General features: G+C 49.3%; 1 protein-coding gene across 3 annotated transcripts in view; it reads left to right on the top strand.

Moving 5' to 3' along the window:
* The first annotated feature begins 2,177 nt into the window (after positions 1 to 2,177).
* Positions 2,178 to 14,553, top strand: part of MPP4 (MAGUK p55 scaffold protein 4) — a 46,727-nt gene continuing 34,351 nt past the window's right edge. The window contains exons 1-7 of one of the 3 annotated variants that reach the window (XM_077319159.1): positions 2,178 to 2,660; positions 5,163 to 5,225; positions 6,208 to 6,329; positions 7,848 to 7,925; positions 8,042 to 8,122; positions 9,081 to 9,212; positions 10,696 to 10,777. In XM_077319159.1, coding sequence (XP_077175274.1) covers positions 5,168 to 5,225; positions 6,208 to 6,329; positions 7,848 to 7,925; positions 8,042 to 8,122; positions 9,081 to 9,212; positions 10,696 to 10,777 — 553 coding nt within the window. In that variant the 5' untranslated portion in view covers positions 2,178 to 2,660; positions 5,163 to 5,167. Of the gene's footprint in view, positions 2,661 to 5,162; positions 5,253 to 6,207; positions 6,330 to 7,847; positions 7,926 to 8,041; positions 8,123 to 9,080; positions 9,213 to 10,695; positions 10,778 to 14,553 lie in introns of all 3 variants that reach the window. The other 2 variants (XM_077319158.1, XM_077319157.1) reach the window with 2 other exon arrangements.

The raw sequence follows: 14,553 nt of genomic DNA, 5'->3' as shown, positions 1-14,553 counted from the left end.
CAAATCACCCATAGTATTTTCAGATTCAGCCAAATCCAAATCGATTTGGTGCCATTAAAGTCTCTGGGGATTTCCCCCTTTTGTCTTTTCTGGGCACTGGGGAGTGGGGGTTATTATTTCCGATATTGAGGGGGAGGGAAATAGATTCTCTGGTCTGTTCTTAAATTCCCATCTTTTTGAAACCTGGGGGTTCTTCTGAGGAAAGACTCCTGCAGCCGCACTGCAAGTTTGGTGCCTCTACCTCAACCCGCCCCCCTCCCCCAGAAGACAAAAAGGGGGGACTTTCTCCTTTCTCTTTCCCTTTAAAACTTAAATGGCTGCTTGTCTGAATTGGCGAATCATGGCAAATTGCAATTCAGGGATTGATTTGGCCATTTAAACTTGTTGGGGAATGCTGATTCAGCTTATTTGTGCCTGAATCAAAGCTGATTCAGATACTTTTCAGCCAATCCAAATCAAATTGCACACTAGGAAGGAACCACCAAGGGCAGGAATCCAAATCACTAGCGTTTCCCAGCCCCAGTGGGAAGGGGGAGCTGGCAACCCTGGCAGCCGAAATCCTGAACATTTCCCTCCTTACCTGAAGGCTGCCCCAACCCCCAACCCCCACCCCCCACCCCGAGATAGATTTGGGCCTTTGAAAGGGCCCTCGGGTTTTTCTTTCTGACTCATCCAGCAGGGAATATTGGGGCAGGCCAGATCCAGGCGGGGAAACTCCTGGAGATATGAGGAGGACCTCAGTGGTGTACAAGGCTAGGGAGTCCCCTCCAAAGTGGCCGTTTTCTCCAGAGGACCTGATCTCTCCAGTCCGGAGAGGAGCTGCAACTTCAGGGGATCCCCAGGCCCCACCAGGAGGCTGGCATCTCTCGTCTTTATCTGCAAAATGTTTGTTTTCTTAGCTGCTTTTCCCATTCTTCAAGAAAAGAATGGGACAGCTTTGCTAAATCCCAGTGTTCGGCAGCTTGGCTGTGTAGTGTATAGAAAGATTCTTTAAAGGAGTGTGCCCCAAACTACACCGAAAAGTCTGGATATTTGGTCCGCCACAACTAAAGGAAGACATCCAGAGACAGCGGGAGTCATCTGGCAACAGTTTGCAAGAGCGAGTGGAAGTGTGCAGAGAATTAATGCAAATGTGCAGGGCCCTGATCTCGGGCTCCCCCTCTGGCATCCCCAGTGAGGTCATGCCGAAGGCCTCCTTGAGACGGCAGAGAGCCAAGCCCGGTCTGAAGAGGGCTGCAGGTCTTTCACACAAGCCAAGTAACGCCATTTCTACCACTTCAGCAACTGTTTGTGTGCACAGGTCAGTTCTGTGTCTCTCTGGATCCTGCCTCGGACCTCAGGCTCCGTCCCCGGCAGACCCCCCCACCCACTACGGTCTGCAAGTAGATGTTGTCTTTCCACGCAGCCAAGCCCAGGGGCAAGGTGGACTGAAGTGGCCTGGTTTCGTGGATGGGAGAGAGCATGAGGCAGCTTCTTTGGCCGAGTTGCCAGTTCTGGGTTAGGAAATACCTAGATGTGGGGGAGGGGGCCTGGGAAGGGCTTGGGTGGCCCAGCGAGGGACCTCAGCAAAGTGCAAGGCCTCAGTCCACCCTCCAAAAGCTGGGAAATGGTCTCTGGTGCCGGGAGACCAGTTGTAATAGTGGGACATCTCCAGGCCCCAACTGGAGGCCACCAAGGCTAGTCATGTGTTCTTGGATTGAGTCATCTGCCATCTTAAGATCCCCGAAAGGGGTCCAAAGAGATAGGAAGATGGTCCTTTAAAAGGACAGCCAGGAGCAGAGGGCTGGAAGAATTCTTCTAAACCAGGAGCCTCTAAAAACTCTGAGGAATCTGATAAACTTTGCTGTATCGTTTTTCCTATCAGTCTTTTAAAATTTCTTGGGATGAAGTTATCGGAAGAGTTGGGTCACTCCAACACCACCATTTCTTCTCCTCTGGAAGGGGAGGGGAGGGGTCCCAGGTGGGCGTGTCCACAGCCCTGCTTCCCAACCCTATTCTGCACCTTCACACCACCTCTGGAGCCTGAAGAACATTTCAGGGGTTTCTCAATAGTAAAAAAGTTGAGAGAGGCTGTTTTGGAGGGTGGATCTCACTGGTCTGACCTCCCTGACCGCCCCTGGCCCCACCCCCAGGTCTCCAGGAGTTCCCCAGCTTAGATCCGGCATCTCCTACCGGTGGCCGCGGGGAGACCACCTGGCAGCCCAGTTTGAGAGACATGCTTGTCTTGCCAGGGCACTCCCTGTTCTTGCCCTGCTTTTCCTCTCTCTGATGTCACGTGCCCCATTTCCTGCTCTCCAATCCCCGAGGAGCGGCTGGTTTGCCGTCGGGTGGCATTATCTTCAGGCATTGGCTGCACTCCCGAATGTACCAGGTGGCTGCGCGAATTGGGCTCTCTTGGATTCTGTTTTCTTCCCCCCTGTTCTTCCTAGTTACCTCCTCATCTGCTGCAGCAGAAGAAAGGGAGCATGTTCTAAATATAGGCCCTAAGAAGGGCAGTAAAAGTGACAGTAATTCCTTCGCCTCTGGTAAGAAGATTGAGGTAATTCATCTCCTGCTGCACTCTACAAGTTTCCCATCTGCAGGACGATCCGGGAGGGGAATGGCGGCCGCCTGGCCCGGCTGACTCGGGAGACAGCGATTCGGAGCGCACGATATTCCCGGTCAGTATGCTGGTTCACTTGCTTGCCTTTGGATGCATTTTAGTGCAATGGATGTCTCGTTCCTACTTTACACGTAGCATTTTGGTATTTTGTAAATTTTCCACATAACAAGTGTATTTGTGCTTATAGCATCCTGCTGATTTTCACAGCACTCTGTTCTTCTTGGAGTCAGTGAATTTCAGGCTAAGATATTCAGTGGTGTGATAGCCGCTTGTAACGGACAGAAAACACTTGAAGGAGGGCAGGGCCAGGCTCCTGTTGGCGACCGAGGAGAGGAATCCCAGTCATGGGTTTATATTACAGGCAGAAAGAAACCAGGTGGAGAGAGAGAGAGAGATTTACAGTAAGTGGAGCACAGCAGTGGGATGGGCTGCCTGGGGAGGTGGTGAGTTCCTTCTTCAAGCAGCAGCTGCACAGATATTTATCCTGGATGTTTTAGGCTGAGCTTGCATTGGGTTGGACTAGACGGCCTCTGTGGACCCTTCCAACTCTATGATGCTATGAAAATAATTGTCTTGTAAGTGCAAACAGGATTACTGTTCACAGAGGACTGGACGGCCACTAGCCTTCCCTCTGAGGCCCAGATTTTTCAAAGACTACACCAGGCATTAGAGAATTACTTTGGGGGGCGGGGGGAGCACATGGATTTTTCTTCTCACCCCTCGTGATGGTAGTTCATAGTCTGACGAAGAGTGCTTGCACTCGAAAGCTCACACCTTGAATAAATCTTTGTTGCTCTTGAAGGTGCCTGACTGGACTCTGATGTTGTTGTTTTATTGGTGCAAATCATCTTTTCGCAAAGTTGGTCCAAGCGTTAAAATACTGAGCTCAGCTTTAGCCCAGCATGCATCCCCTGCAATAACAACCAAACTAATCTCTTCTTTTCACATTTCTTAACCCCCGCCCGGACTAAATAAAGCCATAAGGGCTTGGGGGGAGGAGTTAGGGCGGGCTCTGTCCGGGATGAGGAAGGGTGCCGATTGGCCCCTTCCTCCGGACAGACAATCAGCGGGGCCAATCGGCAGGCACGAACCGCCTGCCGATTGGCCGGTGCGTGGGACATGGCAGCCTGCCAACTCGCCGGCCGCACGCTGCCCCGCTAGCGCCCGCTGTATTTGGAAGTACAGCGGGCTTGATAACTAGTTTTACATATTCCTGTCAATTTAAATAGGTTATCTTTCAGATAACCTATTTAAATCATGTGAGTTAACAAACTTTAAACAGAGGTGAAAGTTTCCCTTTTTAACAGAAGCTAACTTTGTTCCAGGGGATCCCCTCATTCCCTCAAGGTTAGCGCAACATGGAATGTTGAGTTCATCCAAAGTGCATTCAAATGTGGTTGTTTGCTGATGAGGAAATGAGGTGTTTTTCCTTGGCAGCTTGATGCATTGATCTTGCATTTTCTGATTGGAATATGGATGTGCAAACCTCACAAGCACCTATTGGGTAATGTCTGTGGCATCACTCATTGGGATGATGCCTCTTTTCTTCCCCTGCATCGGTGCTTCCCCTTCTTTCCTTTTTTCCCCTCTTACTGAAGTGGGAAAACCTCTTGGGAATGTTGGTTTTGTGTTTAATAAAGAATTGGGGCCAGCTGGAAAGACCTTGTGTTATAATTCCCCATCTAGATATAAACAATCTTAGCTTTCCTAAAGATAAATCAGCTGGTATTAATAGAGGGTGGTCAGGTCTCCTCCTGGCAAACTCCACTTTCTGCTGCCACTCAGTCAATTAGCAGAAGAATTAATAATTTAAAAATTGCCCCCAGCACCATGGCATGCTGCCACTCCCAGAAAAGCCCAGAATTGACTACTCTAGGAGTCACCAGAAACTGTATTGCAAGGGTAGCCAAACTGTGGCTCTCCAGATGTTCATGGACTACAATTTCCATGAGCCCCTGCCAGGCTGGCAGGAGCTCATGGGAACTGTAGTCCATGGACACACAGTACGGCCATCCCTGATCTATGATTTTACCCCCTCGTATTCCTGCTCCCCCCCCCCAAAAAAAATCTCAGGTTAGATGCCAGTCATCAGTTGGCAACCAAGCCTCAAAAGTTAGTCTTTTGGTCACTCTAAACGAAATTTGAAGAGATCTGTAAACGGAACGCATCTATTTATTTAACCCCCGCAAAGCTCTCCAGTGTTACCACCCTTATAATTAGAAGCTCCGACAGAAAAGTCAATATTCTTAAGGTCCCGTTCACCCTGTCTAAAAGGGTAGGAGCTACTTCCTTGTGGTCTGTTTCCTTGCCTCTCAAGCAGGGACTGCAGAATATCCTCCATATCCCATTTCTGTCTTCGGCATCCCATAATATCCTTGGCATCCCTCATTATCCCAGGAAGGCAGTTCCAGAGATTCACATGTTGAATATTTAAAAGCCTTCTCCGATCAGAAAGGGCATCATTCTTCCTAAAGTACAAAATCTTATATGAAACAATATAAATGGCTTTACATGGTGCTTTGTTTCCTAGTTATGCGTTTGTTGTTGTTTTTTAATGCAGAATACATGATCCGCTCAGGGAGACGGGGGGAATCTGCAAGAATGAAGGAGAAAACGGAGAAAGGTGCTTCACTGGGCAGTCATGAAAATGGTGTGGTCCTTATTTCCCTTTCTGCAAATGTTTCATATTGTGGAAACCATTCCATAAAAATAATAGCAGATATTGCTAAGATCTACATGTAGACGAACCTCACTGTCTGCTTAGAGACACATGCCTATTTTCATTGAAACATATACCTTTTAAAATTGCTCAGTAGCTAGGGGTTTTTTTTTAGAAAAGCAAAATTTGCTTTAATAATTTGTTTACAATATTCGTATACTACCCTTCTGATAGGCTCAGGACAGGTACAGTAAACAAAGCTGAGGCAAAGTATGAGAACAATTCACAAAAATACAAATATTAAGAAAAAATGTTCTGCCGTCAATGTTCGCCATGTCCCCTGCCACGCCCCCAGAAGAGACATCACTTACCTGCACCCTTAGCCCTCCTTTAGCTCCCTTCCCCCACCTTCACCACTACTAAAAAAGGAGTAGACGTAGGAGCTGAGGAGACAGCCCAGACCCCCCCCCCCCGTGGTCCACGGACCCCTGGCGGGGAATCCCTGCCCTAAAGGCTTGCACAAGGAACCTGGTAATCAAGCCCGCTGTATTGCCAGGGGCTCCCTTGCCTAGCGCCCGCTGTATTTTAAGTACAGTGGGCTTGATTACTAGTATAGTTTATAATTCCATTTCAGGAATGCAGCTTGGTATCCATAGTTTTGTAGCATAATCCAACAACATGACGTGGCTGCAAACTTTAGTCTGGAGAGCCCAAGAAGTCCTGCTAAGGCTGCGGACGCATACCATTTCCCCTTGTCCCTTTTTCAAATGGCCCAGTGGGAATACTGGAGCTCCCATAATCCAACACTGTTGTGTACAAAACCAGGCTATGTCTAGTGTCACTTGACTTGCTTATGCTGTGTCTTGCCATTATCCCAACAAGATGTCTGTAGATAAATTTGGGGAATTTATCTAACTTTGTATTGTCTGTGGGGTTTCGGGATTAGGTTTATCGCACATCCTGTCTCTGGTCCTGCAAGAGCTAAGCCAGTTCTACAAAAGAGACCTCAACGGGGCTAGCGTCTTGTATGACCTCCTCCGCTCGCCATGGCTGCAGTCTCTTCTTAAGGTGACTCCTCTTCCATCGAGAACCAACTCGTTTTAGAAACGGCTGTGCTTCCCCCAGCAGCCCACGGAATATATTTCTGGCTGTGTCATCTAGGATTAATTTTAACTATATTTCATGGTGGAGAATTGTGATGATCAAAGGTTTGGGGTACAAAGAGAATTCATTCTTCCACAAGTGATTTGCTGTCTCCAGCTCTGCATGGGGTGTTTCAGTTGATTTTTGTCTGAGAGGGAAAAAAGTGGGTGTTACATAAGAAACTCTATTCCCGCTCAGGACACGAAGCATCCTGAATCATCTGTTCTCATCTAAAAGCTGGGGCACTGTGCGGCTCACCCCTAATTCCACAATCTCTATGAACAGCTACAGTGGCACCAGTCCTCACACCCATTCTTATGGGACCCAGACCCTCGTCTGGTTCAGGAAATCAAATTTATGACCCTTTTCTGATTTGCAAAGTGAACTGAAGAACTGCGGCAAAGTCCCACAAATGTTGATGCAGTTTGTGTGAAGTTCACTCAGGGGTCTTTGGGACCATCTCAAAAGCCCTTTAGGAGTCTCTGGAGGGGGGGAGAGAAATGAGTCAAGGAGGGGATGAAGTTGAGCAAACGGTGTTATGAGTAGGTTGCTCGTTGCTGTGATTATTAAAGGTAAAAGTAAAGGTATCCCCTGTGCAAGCACCAGGTCATGTCTGACCCTTGGGGTGACGCCCTCCAGCGTTTTCATGGCAGACTCAATACGGGGTGGTTTGCCAGTGCCTTCCCCAGTCATTACCGTTTACCCCCCAGCAAGCAAGCTGGGTACTCATTTTACCGACCTCAGAAGGATGGAAGGCTGAGTCAACCTTGAGCCGGCTGCTGGGATCGAACTCCCAGCCTCATGGGCAGAGCTTCAGACTGCATGTCTGCTGCCTTACCACCCTGCGCCACAAGAGGCTCATTCATACATGCTATTAGGTGGAAGCTAATTCGCAGGGATTCCCTTGGGGTGTGGTATGCAGTAGTTCTAGTCATAGAACGGCCAGCAGTGCCTTTACTGGGTTCCATTGCGGTGCTAGAACGGCAAATGGTTGACTTGTGTTATACAGCAGTGCTTTTTTGGGCAGTTGGGTGTACTGGTTTTGTGCCAGTTTGGTGTAGTGGATTTCTAGTCTGGCCAGCCGGGTTCGATTCTGCACTCCCCCACATGCAGCCAGCTGGGTGGACCTTGGCCTAGTCACAGCACTGATAGAGCTATTCTGACCAAGCAGGAATCTCAAGGCTCTCTCAGCCTCACCCACCTCACAGGGTGTCTGTAGTGTGGAGAGGAAAGGGAAGGCAACTAGAAGCCACTTTGAGACTCCTTCAGGTTGGAAAAGAGGCCCCTCCAGGCAAGGCAGATGCTTATGACTGAAACCCACCTGGAAGGAAATGGGGTAGTGATGGGGAGGAAAGTGTAGAACGTGGGTCCAGCACCCCCATCTGCTTCATTTATGTTTCCCACCTGATACTGTTCTTGATTTCTTGATCCTTCTACGCTTAGGTTTATGAATGTCTCCATCAGTACATCAAAAGGAGGCCAGTTCCAGTTACGCCGCATGCACGCTCGTTGACCCAGGAGGTAAGGTGGGCAGACTGGGGGCTGACCCTCTCTGACAGGAAACAGCCCTGTACTTTTCTTGTGGTTTTCACACACCCTTTCTGAAGGTTCACCCAGTGTTCCTCTCTCCTCCTCAGGTAGCGGAGTTGTTGCGTGGAGTCCACCCGTCTTCAGAGGTCAGGGAGCTGAGGCGACTTTTACGTAGCCCCCACCTGAAGGCAAGTACTGATTCACCCCCAAAATGTGTCACATGGCAGGTTGGTTGGAAGGAGGAGGAGCAGAAGATTATGAAGATGTAGAGTTGAAAGAGGACAACTGGTTTCTAGACGACCTTTTCTGTTCTGCCAACTGGCCACTCAGTGTTTTATTACCATGAAAATATGATTATTATTTGGGGAGGGCCTGTGGCTCAGTGGAAGAACATTTGCTTGGCATGCAGAAGGTTCCAGGTTCAATCCCCAGTGGCATCTCCAGGGCTGGGCCAATCGAGGATGGGAAAATATCTCACAGCGGTACAGCTGCTAACAGCCGAGGACACGATGCTGACTTTGATGGGCCACAGTTTCATGTTTGCCTTGGGATATCTGGTTCATATAGCAGAGCCTCCCCCTTCATAAATGTGTGATACGGAGTTCAGTAAATAAATCTCCCAAGAAGTATATTGCAAAAAAAAAAAGTTAACTCACATTTTTTTTTCTCAAGTAGATCCAGTTCACATTCAGGTTGCAGTTGAAAGAAGAGACAGGAGTCTGATCTTAAGAGTCTTTCCCCCATCCCAAATGTCCAGCTTGTTCAGCATGATCTGTGGGGATGTGTGAGGGCAGGAGAGGCCTGCAGAGACATGTTTCTCCATGGAAGGCCATGTGCAGACAGTGAGAGGACAAAGAAATGAGAGAGGAGGGGCTGGAGGAGACCTTGTAGGTTAAGACAAAGGGAGTGTCCAGGCATGCTGAGTCACTCTCTCCAATGTGTTTATGCATAATAGGAAAGTTCCCAATCCCTGGCATCTCCAGTTGTCCCCAGGATCCGTCCCCAAATCTCCAGAAGTTTCCCAACTGGGATCTGGCAACCCTATCCTGGTAACCCCCCCTGTCAACTGGAATACATTTTCCCACAGATGACTTCCCAGAATTTGCATTCCGAGGTGGCCTAATTCTTCCGTTTCCATCCTTACAGGCTTTACTTTCGGCCCACGACACCGTGGCCCAGAAGGATTACGAACCGATTCTTCCACCTCTGCCAGACAACATCCCGGAGAACGAGGAAGCCATGCGGATTGTCTGCCTCGTGAAGAACAAACAGCCCCTCGTAAAGTCCCATTTTAGATTTCAACTTGTACAACCTATTCTAGAAACAAATGTCCCCCCCAAGTTCTAAAGTATGACATACAAAACTGGGGTCTCCTCCCCCTTTCACTTGTGTTCATTATGCTAAATTCAAGCTTACTTTGAAACTTATGTTTAAAGGTAGGATGCTCTTCTAAGGCTGAGGATGTCCTTGTGGGCGGAAGATTTAGTGGCAAAGAAATTTCTTCTAAAGGACCTGGCCAGATATCAGAAGTGGTTTAAGGACTCACGGGCCCTCGCAGAGGACAAATGTGGTGGGAGCAGCCAGACTGGGGGCAGAGGGCCCCCCCTCCGTGGAAAGGGGTGTCCCTCCACGTGTCCTTAAAGAAGGGAAAGGGGGCAAGAGAGAGGCTAGGGCCCTGATCCATGGGGGGGAGGCATTGTGTGGGGCGCAGGGCCTGTAGCACGTGCTAAACTGGCCCTGGCAGATAACGCTGTTTTTAGATTTAGATTAAAGCGGTGCCCAGCAACACCTTTGTGGCACATGTCAAGTGTTTTTAGGAAAGGTGTGAAGCCGGGTCGTCTTTCGCCCAGCAAGACTTCTGGTGACTTTTGGAGATTTGATTGGCTTTGCGGATTTTTTAAATGTTACATTGGCAGCGGCTGTCACCAGGGCACAAGGATCTGCCTCCGGGGAGGGCGGTATATAAGTATGATAAATCACTCAATCAATCAATCAATCAATCACATAACTGAAGTTAAGCTTCGGCAGCCATTTTGTGGCCGGCCCTGCCCCCCGCAGCAGCCATTTTGCAGCAGCTGATTGGTTGCTGTGCCCACCAAGCTGTGTCAGAATTCGTAATGAGCCTGCAGGCTAGAAAAGTTTTGGGACTCCTGATTTAGATCACACTTTACCTGTTTTTCTAAAACTGTTGGCTGCTGTGAGAAACACACCGCTGCCTTAGATGGACCCCTGGCCTGATTCAGCAGGTTCTCCTCCTGTTCTTATGCTTTCAGCCTGGATTTTTCTACATATGAGTAGAGGTTTCCGACATTATGATCCTGCCCGTCCTCCAAGGAGGGTCAGTCCATGGTTCTCCTTCTCATGATTTCTTTCAAATGATCCTGTTAGAAATAGAGCTATGGGAGATAGTGTGGCTTTCATATTAATGAAATCCGGTTGTGTGGTGGCTCATATTGGGTGCTTCTTCAGAAACATGATCCCTCTCTCTGCTAGCTTGGATCCTGCCTGTCCGTTGGCTCAATAGCAAGGGTGGCCAAACCAGATGTCCATGGACTACAGTGCTGGCAGGGGCTCATGGCAATTGTAGTCCATGGACATCTGGAGAGCCAAGGGGGCAGGCAGAGGTTGGCAGAAAAATGGACCGTCTGCAGAAGGGAGTAACATCTCCATGCAAACTCTTCCTGCCCTCTCTAATACTCTACACTTTGAATGAATACAATGGGAAAAGAAAAGGCATAATGCATTTTAATTTTCCTCCTAGGGGGCCACTATTAAACGCCACGAGCTCACCGGAGACATCACGGTGGCAAGAGTCATCCATGGCGGCCTGGCAGACAGAAGTGGTAAGATTAATTCAAAAGGCCCGTCAAGGAAGGGGTGGTGGGTAGCGGCTTTGTAGCGGGGGAAAGGGGGAAAGGTGTGCCGTGGGGTACTGGGCATGGTGACCTTTTGTGAACCCTTTTCAGAGCAAACTGAACAAAGACCTTTCCTTTGAACAGGATGGGTGCAATCTCAAGAGAATGCCTGTTTCTAATACTGGAGAAAGAGCATTTTGTTTTGCCTTTTTAAAAATCCCCCCACCCTTCTCCCCCCTCCCCCCACCCCACTCTTTTTTGCTGTGGACCTTTATATAAAGACGTCTTTTTGGCTTTGCCTTTTCAGTCCTGGCCCCCACCTGGTGGAATGAGCTCCCGGAAGAGCTGCGGGCCCTGCAGGATTTGTCTGCTTTCCGCAGGGCCTGCAAAATGGAGCTCTTCCGCCAGGCTTATGGTTGAGGCCGGCGCCTCGACGGTAGATCGGACCCCTCTCCAAGGTCATCTGATGGTGGTTGTTACTCCCCCTGGAGATGGGTTTTGTGGTAGTTGCCACTGCTGGTGTGGACTAGGTTGGGAATCGCCGGTTTTCTGATGGGTTTTATTGTATTAGGGGTTTTAAATGGGATTTTACTGATTGTGACGGCCACGAGCGTTACGGGAGTGGCATGATATAAATCAAATAAATAAATAAATAATTTTATTATTGGCTGCAGAGGAGAGGACGCGCAGTAATGGGTTTAAACTTCAAGTACAACGATATAGGCTAGATATCAGGAAAAAAATTTTCACAGTCAGAGTAGTTCAGCAGAGGTGGTGAGCTCCCCCTCACTGGCAGTCTTCAAGCAAAGGTTGGATGCACACTTTTCTTGGATGCTTTAGGATGCTTAGGGCTGATCCTGCGTTGAGCAGGGGGTTGGACTAGATGGCCTGTGTGGCCCCTTCCAACTCTATGATTCTATGATTCTAGTTCATCAGTGGAATAGGCTGCCTAAGGAGGTGGTGAGCTCCCCCTCACTGGCAGTCTTCAAGCAAAGGTTGGATACACGCTTTTCTTGGATGCTTTAGGATGCTTTGGGCTGATCCTGCGTTGATCAGGGGGTTGGACTAGATGGCCTGTATGGCCCCTTCCAACTCTAGGATTCTATTATTCTAGTTCAGCAGTGGAATAGGCTGCCTAAGGAGGTGGTGAGCTCTCCCTCACTGGCAGTCTTCAAGCAAAGGTTGGATGCACATTTTTCTTGGATGCTTTAGGATGCTTTGGGCTGATCCTGCGTTGATCAGGGGGTTGGACTAGATGGCCTGTATGGCCCCTTCCAACTCTAGGATTCTATTATTCTAGTTCAGCAGAGGAATGGGCTGCCTAAGGAGGTGGTGAGCTCCCCCTCACTGGCAGTCTTCAAGCAAAGGTTGGATACACACTTTTCTTGGATGCTTTAGGATGCTTAGGGCTGATCCTGCGTTGAGCAGGGGGTTGGACTAGATGGCCTGTATGGCCCCTTCCCACTCTATGATTCTAATTAATTAATTAATTGATTGATTAATTAATTAATTAATAAAATCTATTTCTCCAGAAAATTTAACTTAATCTCCTCCCCATGTGCCAGACTTTTGAGTTATTTTCTTCTTGGTCTACTACTGCTCAGGAAGAATGCCTTCTCAGTAGGTCAGTCTAGATGTTCTCCGGAGGAACTAAGTGGCAGCAACTGATGACTAGTGTACTTTTGGAGTTTCCCAGAAAAGAAAGATGCCTTTCCCCCTTCCCAGCATAACAGGGCCCATGTCCACTAATGCTTCTTTCTCACTGTCGATAGCCACAACCTGCTGTTGTAATTCCTAAGAGTCCACTGTACTTTTGGCTACAGCTGGAAAGGGTGAGGCCAAAAATGTCTGTAATCAGCCCTGTGCTCAAGGGGTTGGATCCAGACTAAAATGTCCAGCGTCAGAACGGAGCTTCCCTGCCTCCCCCGTCACCCACAGCCCAAGGGTCTCCAAGAACTCTCCAAGAAATGCTTCTTCCAGCGGAGAGGAGACCCCAAGGAACAGCCTCAGGAAGGGGAAAATCAACAGAAATGGCCGGTTAAATCTAAACCTAACCCATGAATATCACCGGATATAAGCCACTGTTCTTTTCTTAGCTGTAATGCCTGAGAAATACCGCTGCTCCCTGGCTAGCCCACTAGGGACAAAACCACACCTTACAGCGGGGGTAGTCAACCTGTGATCCTCCAGATGTCCATGGACTACAATTCCCATGAGCCCCCTGCCAGCAAATGCTGCCAGGGGCTCATGGGAATTTTAGTCCATGGACATCTGGAGGATCACAGGTTGACTAGCCCTGCCTTACAGCACACACGGGTGGCCACTGATGCTATTTTAAATGGAAAGGTAGTCCCTGGGCTGTTTCAGCACTTGGGAAACCATCTGGGGAGGGGGAGAGACAAAGTCAAACACACCTCCAGCCAGGAGTGGATTAGGAAGTGCCAGCGGCCCAGGAACCAGCTGACCTGAATGACCCCCGCTGTGCTCCATTCCAGCACTACAGGGCCATTCGTCTTAGCAAGGCCAGCAATGGGCATTATCTCACCTGCTATGCTGGCCTCCAGACTGGAAGCAGGAGGAAGATGGTGAGCAGGCACAAAGTGCTGACTGATGAGTAGGGAGGCCAGCCTCCAGGTGCTACCTGGGGATCCCCTGGAATTACAGCTCATCTCCAGACCAAAGAGATCCCCAGAGAAAATGGCTGCTTGAGAGGGTGGGCTGCATAGCATTAGATTTCACGGAGATCTTTCTCCATGTCAAATCCCCCCAAATCTTCCCCCAGGTCACTCCTGAATTGTTGAGAGAAGAGATGTTTCTGTGAGCTGGAAAGGCTGTGCTAAAACTGTGGAGAATTGTTCTAGGATGGCTCTGCCATTGTCCCCCCAGTGTCCTCCCCAGGGCTCCTTTCCTTGGGCACATATCTAGACACGGATCCCAGGTGGCTGAGTGAGTCCACTGAGGAAACAAGAATGAAAGGTCATCCGGGTCTTTTTGTGATTCTGAGATTTGGGAGTGGAGCCTGGGGAGGACAGGGACCCCAGTGGGGTACAATGCCAGAGAGTCCCCCCCTCCCCAAGCACCCTCTCTGTGGTTTGGAGCCGAGCTGTCATTCAGGAGGATCCCCAGGTCCCCCCTGGAGACTGGCAACCCTGCCCACTCCTCCAGTACTTGGGCTTTCTAGGCAAGCTTGAGCAGACTTTCTCAGCCAGGGTTCTGCGAGACCCTGGGGTTTCTTGACTGCCCTGGAAGGGTTTCCCAAGTGGGTGGGAGGGAATGAGTTTTTACAGAAGAGATCTGTAAGATCTGAGACCTCACTCCCAGAAGGAGAACAGCAGGATCTGGTCCCCAGCTGAATGAGGGAAACGGTCAGTAGAAGAAGAAGAAGAAGAGTTGGTTCTTATATGCTGCTTTTCCCTACCCGAAGAAGGGCTCAAAGTGGCTTACAATCGCCTTCCCTTTCCTCTCCCCACAACAGACACCCTGTGGGGTGGGTGAGGCTGAGAGAGCCCTGAGATTACTGAAGAAGAAGAAGAAGAGTTGGTTCTTATATGCCACTTTTCCCTACCCGAAGGAGGCTCAAAGCGGCTTACAATCGCCTTCCCTTTCCTCTCCCCACAACAGACACCCTGTGAGGGAGGGGAGGCTGAGAGAGCCCTGAGATTACTGAAGAAGAAGAGTTGGTTCTTAGATGCCGCTTTTCCCTACCTGAAGAAGGGCTCAAAGCGGCTTACACAGACACCCTGTGGGGTGGGTGAGGCTGAGAG

Source organism: Paroedura picta, chromosome 2, assembly GCF_049243985.1.
Source record: "Paroedura picta isolate Pp20150507F chromosome 2, Ppicta_v3.0, whole genome shotgun sequence".
Taxonomy (NCBI): Eukaryota; Metazoa; Chordata; class Lepidosauria; order Squamata; family Gekkonidae; genus Paroedura; species Paroedura picta.
This window is presented reverse-complemented; position numbering and strand designations above follow the sequence as displayed.